Source organism: Bos taurus, chromosome 28 (assembly GCF_002263795.3).
Source record: "Bos taurus isolate L1 Dominette 01449 registration number 42190680 breed Hereford chromosome 28, ARS-UCD2.0, whole genome shotgun sequence".
NCBI classification, from domain to species: domain Eukaryota; kingdom Metazoa; phylum Chordata; class Mammalia; order Artiodactyla; family Bovidae; genus Bos; species Bos taurus.
The window spans coordinates 41,081,369-41,092,611 of record NC_037355.1 but is presented as its reverse complement, the minus strand read 5'-3'; the positions used below and the strand labels follow the sequence as shown (position 1 = coordinate 41,092,611).

General features: G+C 56.7%; 1 protein-coding gene across 4 annotated transcripts in view; it reads left to right on the top strand.

Moving 5' to 3' along the window:
• Positions 1–2,834: 2,834 nt before the first annotated feature.
• Positions 2,835–11,243, top strand: part of GRID1 (glutamate ionotropic receptor delta type subunit 1) — a 685,448-nt gene continuing 677,039 nt past the window's right edge. For 2 of the 4 annotated variants that reach the window (XM_059882689.1, XM_024986926.2), the window contains exons 1-2: positions 2,839–3,064; positions 5,208–5,363. In XM_059882689.1, coding sequence (XP_059738672.1) covers positions 2,986–3,064; positions 5,208–5,363 — 235 coding nt within the window. In that variant the 5' untranslated portion in view covers positions 2,839–2,985. Of the gene's footprint in view, positions 3,065–5,207; positions 5,364–11,243 lie in introns of all 4 variants that reach the window. The other 2 variants (XM_024986928.2, XM_024986927.2) reach the window with 2 other exon arrangements.

Genomic DNA, 11,243 nt, shown 5'->3' with positions numbered 1-11,243 from the left:
CTCAGTCATGTCCGACTTTGCGACCTCATAGACTGTAACCCGCCAGGCTTCTCTGTCCATGGGGGTTCTCCAGGCAAGAATACTGGAGTGGGTTGCCATGCCCTCCTCCAGGCATGGGGCCCCAGTAACCTCTGGGCCTGCACCCCCCACCCCTCTAGTTCTGGTGGAAATGGGACCTGTGCAGAGTACCCTTCCTGGCCAAAGGATATCCAGGCCATTCCAGTCTGGTACAGAAAACTGGCTTAGCTTGGGAGTATAAGAGGATGAGCATAGGAAATAAGCTTTGTGGGATGGTGAAGGAGCCCACATTATGGGAAATGGAGGGAAGGCAGTACCCAGGAGAGGCGCTTCCAGGGCAAGGCCAACCTGAGTCACAGCCCTCAGGCCCCAAACTAGAGGGGCCTCATCATCAAAATTAGAAGCTGATGAAATCTCCCCCAAATTGAGTGTGTTTATAGGTTGGAAGGGGATCTTGAGACCTGTTTCACTGTAAGCATGCTACCTCTACTTACCATAACCAATATCAAGAAAAACTTCCAACTGGGGCCTGCTTTACTAACATACTAACAAACAAGTGTATTTGGGGATCCCTGACCCCGTGGCTTTTCACCTCAGGTTTGAGCCCCAACAGGGTAAACATACCACCATCCTTCTGAGGTTGTGACAGTCTCCATAGGAACCAAACTGTCAAATAATAAAACCCATTCTTTATTTCCCTTCTCCCTCTAACTTTTCAGCCAGGGAATGAGAATGGAGGCATGGGGGTTTGTAGAGCCTGGGAGGGGTGTGTTTTACAATTCAAGCCCCACCCGCCGCCGCCCCCCACCCCCAGCCCAAGACGGATTTCTTGAGGAAGTACCTTGTGGGCACCCCACCCAGCTGGACAGCCCAGCGTCCTGCAGGCATGGCCATTACTTCCCTCTTGCCCATGGTCTCCTCATCTTGGAAGTCACCCTGCCAGCCTCTGTGGTTCCTTGCTGTTTCTTCAACCCAGCTTCTTCTCTCTGGAGGCTGCCCCTGCAGCCCCACCAACCACTGTCAGGGCTGCCTCACTGTCTCCAAGCCTGCCTTGGCTTTCCCCTCTGCACAACCTCCTCCCCCTCCCGCCCCGTCCCACCTTTCTGAACTAAATGACTTCTGCCAATGACTTCTGTGGCAGGCAGCTTGGGACACCCCCCCCCCCCCCCACACACACACACTAAATTCTTTTTCTTTTAACTTGGCTCGCTAACCAGCATTCAATGCCTGGAAGCCTCCCTTCCTTCTCCCTTGGTAACCCCACTCAACCTTTAAAACTGTCACCTCCTCCAGGAAGCCATCCCCTGGCTTTTCCTCTCAGGCTGGGTCACAGCCCAGAATGCGCCTTTGCATACATAGCTTATTCAGGGTTCTTGCCGCATCTTACAATGATCTATTTAGGTGTCTGTCCCTCCTTTGAGCGGGGAGTTCCAGGAAGGTCTGTTGCTGAGTCTCTGAATTCCTCACGCCCTGCGCATGGCCCTGCAAGGCAGGGATCTTGGGGCTAGGCCAACGACAGGGCCAATGGGCGCTCCCGGGCCCGCAGAAGTGGCCCAGTGCTCTAGGCTCTGCCAGGCGCGCCCAGACCGAGCTTCCTCCCGAAGCCGGGTCCGTGAAGGCTCAGCTGTCTCCCTGAAATCTTGGGTGTGCCACGTGGAGCTCAGTCTGTCTGGAACTTGTTTGGGGGCGGAGGCGGGGGGGAGGGTGGCCAGCGTCAGGCTTGCCACCCCCTCCCAGGCTGGAGCCCAAGCGGCATAACGCTCTATCTGGTGGTAGCCGGAGGCATTCCGCGAGCGGTGGAGCGACCCGGCTCTGCGCTGGCCGCGAGGAGCGGGCTCTTCGCCCGGGCTCGCGCGTAAAGGCTCCGTGCAGAGTCGGAGTCTGAGTACGCCGGCCGCTTGAAAGGCTCCTCACGTCCAGGCGCCGCGGTCACGGATGCGCCGGTTTCCGGCCATGAATTGGGCTTCAGAGTCCGAGCCTCCTGCCCGACTCCCGGCTGAGCCTCGGGCCGCAGGGCGGGGGATGGGCGCCCGCCAAGGTCCGTGGGGCCAGCTAAGGTTCGAGCCCGCGGCTGCGGCAAGTCCCCTTTGGCTCCCCTTGCCTCTCGGTGGCTGGCTCAGCGCCTCGCCCGATCTTTCTCCGGGCTATCCCGGCCCGGCTCCACGAGGGGCTGTCTGCCCAGGCCGTGGATCATGGCCCAAGACGCTCGGCGGCTGAGGTCAGCCGGGGCCAGGGGGCTCCAGGGATCCCCGAGGGCAGTCGGAGGCCGACCCTTCTCCATTCTCTGGTCCCTGGCGAACGGGGGGGTCATGAGGCCCAGAGCCACCAAGTCTCTGCGCGCCGCAGCCTCGGCCGGTCCCACCGTCCTGCTGGCCTCCGAGCGTCCCTCCGACTGGAGCGCGGAGCAACCGGCGCCCCCTCCGAGCCGCGAGCTGGAGAGCGCCGCGCGGCGAGGCAGAGGCTCCGCAGTCACGTGGTCCAGAGGAGGGCGGAGGGGAGGGAGGCGGGGAGGGAGGGGAGGGGGAGCGGAGTCGAGGGGGAGGGGGAGGGGAGGGGGCGTCCTCCGCAGTTCGCTCCTCGCCGGGGCTCAGACACACAGTGATCCCGGAGCCGCCGCGCCGGCCCGGCTGCTGCCGCCGCCGCCTCCGCCGCCTCCGAATCCTCCCGAGCCGCGGGGAGCGCCGCCGCCGCCGCGGGCCGCCCCCGCCGCGCCGGCCTGGGCTCGGGTTGCCAGCGCCGCCGCAGCCACCACCGGAGCCGGAGCGGGAGCCCGACCGCGCCGGGCTGGGCTGGGCTGGGCTGGGGCGGGCTCAGGGCGCAGGGGCGGGCGCGCGGGGGAAGACGCACGGGCGGGCTCGGCTTTCCCGGGGAGCGGCCCGGGACTGCACCCCGACCGGCGCCTCCCCGCTCCGCGCTGCCCTCGGCCTCGCCCCGGGCCCGGGCGGATGAGCCGCGCGCCCGGGGGACATGGAAGCGCTGACGCTGTGGCTTCTCCCCTGGATATGCCAGTGCGTGTCGGTGCGGGCCGACTCCATCATCCACATCGGTGAGCGCGGCGGGCTCGGGGCCGAGGTTGGGCGGGGGCCCTAGCGGCGCGGGGGGTGCGCGGCGTCCAAACTTGGCTGTTCCCTGGGCCGAGGGGCTCGGCGGGCGGTGCTCCCCCGAAGGGCCGCGCCGCCCCGCGGAGGAGCTGTGCACGGGCCGCGCCGCGCTCCCGCGGGCTCCTGCTACTCCCGGGGCTCCGATCCCCCCGCGGGGCCCCGCGGCCTCTGCCGACACTTAGGGCCGCGGCTGCGGGGAACCCAGGGCTGGACGCAGGTTCAGCCCCGCGTCCCCGGCGGGGCGGTCGGCGGGGTAGGGCCAGCCCTTAGGTGCAGCTCGGAGCAACGAGGGCAGGGGGCGGGCAGGGGGCGGGCAGGGCCCGGGGTCTCGCCAAGTTGGTAGCGCAGGATCGAAGAGGCCCGACCGGAACCGTGCGTGAATGTGGGTGGGTGGGTGTTGTCAGCGTGTGTTTCTGTGTGTGCGCCCGTGGCACCGTGTTGGTGTCACTGCGAGGGGGCGTCGGGGTGTGTGGGGCCATCGGAGCCTATGTTGATGCGTGCACGATTTATCAGCCTGTTAGAGTGGACACAGTGTCTGTCTGTTTCCCTGGTGTGTGTCTGTGTATTTCTCAGTGTGTGTGTGTGTGTGTGTGTGTGTGTGTGTGTGTGTGTATGGTTGTGGCGACGGCAGCCCAAAGCTGGACAGTCTCAGAGTTTCTTACGGCCCAAGTCTTGGGGGCCGGCAGATGGTCTGGGCCGTGGGAGTCAGGGAAGAAGCCTGGGCCGCGGTGTGTGTGTGCGGTCTGTGTGTGCGTGCGCGCTGAGCGGGAAGAGACCGATGGAGGGAGAGAACCCGGAGAGGAGAGAAGACGAGATGGAGAGGAGGACGGGGCGCGCCGGCGGGGAGTGTGTGGGAGTTGGTAGCAGCAGGGGTGAAATCCCAGGAAGTTGGGCCGGATTGGGGCACTGGCAGCGGTTGTTTTTGGGGAGCCCGTCGGCAGTCGTCTTTCCGGAAGTTGGGGAAGACCAGCGAGCCGAGAGAGGCTGGGGGGTTGGGAGGTGTGAGAAGGTAGGGGTGATGGGACGGTGATGGGTGATCAGGGACTAGGCCTGGCCTTGGAACGCTGCAATCCCTGGCAGGCGCCGGGACAAGACCTGCTTCCCAGTTGTGGGTGGAGGTGGTGGTGGGGCTTGGGTCTTGCGGTCAGCATTGCGGCTCTGGGTGTAGCATGGAACGGGACCTCCCTCCTCCTGCCCAACCCCCAGTTCGGGGATCACTGGGCCCAGCTCTGGGACTGTGGTGACTCTTAGGGCTTGGCAAGGGGGTTGGACTCTGACTTTTCCAGGCTGCAGGGCCAGGCTCAGGCGAGTCCGACCGATCTCGGTGTCAAGCGCGGAGAGTCCGCCAAGGCAGTGCAAAGAGCGCAAAGGCCAGCGGGAGGCTGCTCTGGAGGAGCTGTTCATGGTTCTAGAAGGCCCGTTCAAGAGCGGCTCCTTCTGGGCTCCTCAGCTTCTGGGTTAGAAGGCAAAGGGTCTAGGGACATTCTCCTATCAGGTGAGGGATGGAAAGCAGGAGGCAGAGCCCAGGGAGTCAGGCGGGACTCAGTAGTCCCTCTCTGCCTGCCAACGTTCATCAAAGGCTCCTGCAGAAAGAAGCCCCCAGCACAGGAAAACCACTGGGGACCTGTTTGCTTAGCCCCTACGGAAGGGGGTTGCGTAGGGCAGAAGGAAGTCATCTTTCCATTTTGGGATTGGGGTTGCAAGGGGACTTTCTGGCTCCTGGGATAGGACTCGTGGGACCATTTAGGCAGGGCATTTAGGTGCCCGAGGTCACACCAGCTTGGCTCAGCCCATTATGTGGGGCATGGTTGGTATATGAGGTAGCTTGGTTGTGAGACACTCGTGTGACCTGGTGGCTGCATGGACCACGTGCATATGTAACTCATGTGGACTATGTTGGTATATTTGGGGTGGTGTATTTTTGTGTCGGGGGGCGGAGGCCCACCTCTAAACTATCCTATCAGGCTGAAACCCCAGCCCAGAACTCCCACCACCGGGCAGCGTGCAGTCCTGCCAGCGCGGTGATGGGAGGGGGTGGAAAAGGAGAGCCCATCTCTAGGCCTGGTGTTGACCCCTCTTCTCCTCTAGGTGCCATCTTCGAGGAGAACGCGGCCAAGGACGACAGGGTGTTCCAGCTGGCTGTATCGGACCTAAGCCTCAACGATGACATCCTGCAGAGCGAGAAGATCACTTACTCCATCAAGGTCATCGAGGCCAACAATCCGTTCCAGGCTGTGCAGGAAGGTGAGTGGCCGGCCGCGGTACCCAGGGCTAACAGGGCCGGGCCTGCCTCGGGCGCGGTACTGGAGACCTGCTGGGTTGCCAAGGGTTGGGCCGCAAGCACGGTGCGCGCTCCCTCCCCAGCCCACCAAAGCTGTGCATCGGGGAGTGCCCTGCGCCGTGGGGCTGGAGCCGAGAGCGTGTGAACGGCGAGCCGGGCTCCTTGCGGGGCGTGTCGCGGGCGTGTGCGGCTCCTTTCCAGCTGGGTGGGCGCGTGTGTGCGCCCGGTGCTGGCCGCGCAGGCGTGTGTGGCTGGGGGCCGTCTTTGTTGTTAGAGTGTGGGTGGGCGTGTCTGCGATCAGGGTACCTGTGTTGGTGCACCTCCTCTGACCTGGATGGGCCGGTGTCTTCTTAGCTGCCGAGGAGGAGGAGCGTCTATGCCCAAGCCAGTGCTCTCCTCTCTCCCGAGCGCATCCCGGGACGCGCAGCATCTCGCTCCCCTCAGTGCTTCGGCTCGCGTTTCTCGGGCACTCTCCTCCTCCCGGTTTGGAGCAGCCGCTCTCACTTGCGGTCCCCGCCGTGGGCGGAGGCATAGCCGCCTGGGCCGGAGGTGGGCGCTGTTTGACCAGGAAAGGAGCGGAGTTGGGCCAGGCCAGGCTGCGGGGAAATCCTAGCCGGCGCCTGGGCCACCTTGGTCCGCAGACTCTGCCCGCAGGCAGGGGCAACAAGTGCGCGACTAAACGAGGCGAGAGGGCTGCATTTCCTTCCTCTCTCGTTCGCCCCCCTCCCACCTGGCTTGAGCCTGGCTTCGGGGACTCGGGTTTCTCTCCCATGATGCCTGCTTCCTCATGAGGGACTAAGGCTTTCTCTGACCCGATATCTGCCTGTCTTCGGGCCCCTTTCCTCTCATCTGCCCCCATATCCATGGGTTCTCCTAGTTCCTTATAGCCATGGGTTTGGCTCTGAGGCCCTTGCCCATACTGAAGACATAGGGAACAGCTGGCGGCACAGGGTGTGGGGATTCCTCCCAGGACGAACAAGCATCACAGTGGGCGTAGGGAGGAGGTAGGCTGGCCCGAGGCTCCAGGCAAGTTTTTCGTGTCCCCATCTCCCTACCCCCAACCCCTTAGACCCAGAGACCTCTTCCTGCTTTAGGCTGTATGTTGGCTGCTAGTCTTCTCCAAGGGTAGGGTAACTCTGGAGGCTGTGTTCTGGGTTCAGAACGTTGTGATGGAAAGAGGTTTTGGGGAGTCTCCTGTTCTTGCAGAGGAGGGAGAAGGCCCAGCTCTGGGACCTGAAGGTCCAAGGATGTCTTTGGGTAGTTGTAAAACCTGCAGGTCTGAATGTGTTTTGGAGGTGGAGGTTGAGTTGGGGTGAGGCTGGTTGCCTATCACGAGAGCTGGTTTTCCCAGCCCTGGCCGGTGTCTGGTGTCCACTGAGGTACAGGAGGTGGAACCCATCCTTCTTTGCTGTCTGATCATGCTCTACCCGCAGGACCTGCCCCTGCATGTCCTGCCCTTAGGCTTCTTTGCACTCTTACTGCAACTGTTGCATCTTCTTGTGGTGGGCTCTAGCCAGGGGAAGGTGGGACCTCTGGAGGCAGGAATGACCCTAACTCGGGTAAGGATCTCTGGTGACAGAGGCTTTTCCAGTTACTTGCCGTGATTTTCACAGTGCCTCATGCTCCCTTTGCACACTCCCCACGCTCTCGTCTTTGTGGACATTCATCCTTTGCGCTCGGGAGCTGAGGACACAGCTGGGAGACGCCTGCCCCAGGGAACTCACAGCGCAATGGGGATGCTACTTACGTTTTTGTGGCAGTTTGGCTCTGCCACCTTCTCTGTCGACGTATCTCGTTTCTGTTGACTTGCCCTCTACTGTACTGAGTATTTCAGGTTCATTCATTTTGCTCCAGATGATGCCCATTGGCCGCCCTCCCCACTCCAGCAGCAAGTCCCCAAAGACTGAAAATAATGCTCTTGCCCAGGGTTACTGACTCTGACAGGTAACACGTGGGTGAACTGGGCGCTGGGCCCAGAGGGACCTGGAGTGTGGGGTCTGGAGAGGTCATCTCTATCAAAAGGAAGTTGTTCTACAACTTCACCTGATTTTACCATTTGGGAATGAAATCCCGGTGTTATAAATGTGCTGATTTATTTATTTGTTTTTAAAGAGGAGCTTCAAATCTGTACTTTAATGTAAAATCTGATTTCTAACTCTTGTCAACTAACCAAACAAGTTGAGTAACGCAGTACAAGTCAGATCACACAACTCTGGGCCGTTCAGCCTTCAAGCCTTAATGCAGCTTTGTTCTGGAGACACAGGGCTCCACCAGGGGCCTTATCTGGGTCTTAGTTTCTCTGTTTTTATAACTGGAAAAATGTTTCAGGCTCTGACACAGTCTCGGGTGTGAGTGAGGGTGTGTGCACATCCAGAACCAGAGAATTAGATACTGATGCCGGACAGTTGTCCAGGTAGAGGAATACTGACAAGGTGGTGTTGGACAGACCACCCTCTGCCCAGAGGGCATGTGCTGGTTAAAATTGGCATGCTTTCTACTGATAAGCGGCAGGGGCAGAAATTCACATTGTTATCCCTGACCTTTTGAAGCTCTGGGATGCTATCAGGGATGGGAGGATTGGGCCCCTCAACAGCCTCAGGAGTGCCCGAGCAGAGTGCAGAGGCTCTTCCTCCCTGGCCTGAGGCTTGGTGGGGCAGATGCTCAGCTCACTGGGTCCTTCCTTCTGTGCTCTATGGGATGTTGTCCATCCCATGGCTGGGCCCTGGTTGATGGATATCTCTCTTGTGGACTTGGACAGTCACAGTCCCAGGACATGGGTGGTAGATACAGCTTGGATGGGAAAGGAAAAGACTTGTTGGCTGGGAGTGGCCAAGGCAGACTGGGGTTCAGTCTTCATCATGGACTGGATGAGCTCTCCATGACCACCTACCCCCCCATCCCCATGGTGGATTTGGGATTGAAATGATTGTGGTCTGATAAGAGCTTAGTCTCTGGGGCCCAAGAAACTGGCTTCAAATCTTGCTTGTCTCGTGTGCAGTGTGATATTGGGGGAGGCCTGGCCTTATTCTAAATCTGTTCACATGTCTGCTGAGAGGGGTCCTCCTGCGTTTATTGTGAGGATTAATGAGATGAGACATGTATGAATTGTCTGCAAAAGACCTGCAGTAGGTGTTCAGTAAACATGAATTCCCTGTCTGTTCCTTGACCAACTGTGAGTGCGTCTAGCATCTCTTCAGGCTGTTGGTATTTTCAGCTGCATCATTGCTTAAGCTAGTGAATTCCTTGAGAGCGGACCCTAACTGACCTTTTCATTTTCAGCTTTTTGCTTAACTTTCTTTTTCCTGATTATAAAAGAGATGCCTTGCTACAATGAGCATGAATTAATTTAAAAATGTGAAAAAGGAAAAGGGCAACGCATGCTCATTATATAAAATGTGTGGAAGGTGCAGGAAAGCATCAAGAGACAGAACAAAATCGTTCAGAAGCCTACCAGTGTTCTTTCCTTCTAGTCTTTTTTCACCCACTGACTTTCGTAAGTGCTGAGAGCTCCCATTCTGTTCAGTTGTATATTTTGTTTGTTTTTTTGTTTAACATATCAGTGACTTTTTCTGAAATCATGTGAACTGTTTATAAACATTCCTCTTACTGTCTGCATATATTTTAAAATATCCAAAATGACCAATATTTTTTTAAAAATGGAAGCATTTATGTTGAGATATGCTTAAGTATTTAATTGAAGAAAATAAGGAACTCTGCTTTGACTTGTGGGTCCTAAGGTTTATACCTGCAATTTCTTCAGGTTGATTTTGTGCAGGCTTCTTACAAGCTACCTTTTGAAGCAGTTGGTCAGTTTATGTGAAAGACTGGATCATTTTTAATAAAATATGCATTTGTTGAGGATTTAGCAAGTGATAACACAGAATTGATATTTAAATCCCTAAAAGGTGGTATCTTAGATTCAGTTGGCGAAGTCCATATTAACAATAAGTGTGAAAATTTGTCTTCTAGATACTAGAGGAGACACTAATTTGTTAAATTAAAAAATTTCATATTGCTTTAAAGTGCCTGCTCAAGGAGAAGATTATATAAATGCATAAAAGAACTGGCTGAACACGAGTCTTCTCTGTTCACGGTATTATCTTTTACTGTAAGTAAAAGACTTGAGTTATTGGCTATGCTGTAGATATATCTGTCATAGAGTGGAAAGATAACAATTTAGGGAAGAGGAAGGAAAAAGGAATATATGTGAGGCAATATTCCTTTTAGTTACAATAAGCACGGAAGTGTTTTAGGAAGACAGGGTAAAAATCACCCAAGTATAGCTTGGTGCTCACAGAATACAACAAGGAAGCAATGAAGTAAAATGAAAGTAAAGCGCAGTGAGCTCTGTGGTGTCCACCCGATGGGCTTGCTCACAGTATACTGGTCATTCCTAGGTGGTCACTCTGCCCCTGGCGCTTTGTGACAGCTGCTAGGTGGTCTCCCTAACTGAACTTTTGTTGTTGTTTTTCTTTATTTAAAAAATTTTTTATTGGAGGATAATTTCTTCACAATGTTGTGGTGGTCTCTGCCATACATCAGTCATAGTGATATATACCCCCTTCCTCCTGAACCTCCCTCCCCACCTCTGCACCCCTCTAGGTCATCACGGAGTGCCAGGCTGGGCTCCCTGTATTTGATGCCTCTGTTGTCTTCCTTGACTTCCCTTCAGGTCCTGTTGAGGCTGTATTTCTGCAGCTCCTGCTGGCAGACCCACTGTTCTCCCTGGGAATGGTGTTATTGGTCCCTGCCTGGGAGACACTGTCAGCGTCTCCCTGAGTTTGATGTTGGTGTCATTAAAGATGCTTGCAGGCCCACTGCCATCATTCCCATCCACTCAGCTGCATAATTTTTCTTTTGGTGCAGAAACAAATTTTACCATAACTTTGCTGGTTAAAAACAGAAATATATTATCTTACAGTTCTGCAGATCAGAAGCCTGGCATGGGTCTCACTGGGTTAATATCAAGGTGTTTGCAGCACTGATTCCTCCTGGAGACTCTAGGAGAGAATGCACTTTCTTGCCTTTTCGGCTTCCCGGGGCTGCTCGTCTTCCTCAGCCCCTGGCTGCCTTCCTTCAGCTTCAAAGCCAGCAGTGGTGGGTACGGTCCTTCTCACAACGAGTCACTTCTGTCCTCGCATCTCCTCTCTGATTCTTCTATCTCCTTCCTCCCAGGACCCTTGTGATGGCATTGGGCCCACGGGGATAAGCCAAGCCTATCTCTCTATCTTCAAGTCAGTTGATTAACACCCTTAATTCCACTGCAACCTGGATTCTCTTTTACCATGGCTTAGATGGTGAAGAATCCACCTGCAATGCAGGACACCCGCGTTCAGTCCCTGGGTTGGGAAAGATCCCCTGGAGAAGGAAATGGCAACCCACTCCAGTATTCTTGCCTGAGAAATTCCGTGGACAGAGGAGCCTGGTGGGCTACAGTCCACGGGGTGCGCAGAGTCGGACACGACTGAGTGACTGACACGTCCACGTCTAGCATATTCACTGTTCCCGGGGTTAGGATGTGGATGTCTTTGTGGGCCCTTTTTTTCTGCTACCACGTTGGTACACCTTGGGGGTGCCTATCGTAGACACTGCCCTTCATGACCCTTCCCTCTCTTCTGCACGGCTGGCTGCATGCCTGCATGCTGGGTGGCATCCTCTTTCTACTTGGAGCATGTGGCCATGTTTCCCTGTCTGTCATCTTCACTCTGGAGGTGGCACACTGTAAGCCTGCAGGCCTCTGTAGACCCCGCTGTGCTCTCCAGTGAGACGACAACTTCCCTCCCTGCAAGCTGCTCACGTCTAAGGTTCCTAGAGGAGTCTGTTTTGTGAATAGCCAGACTGCA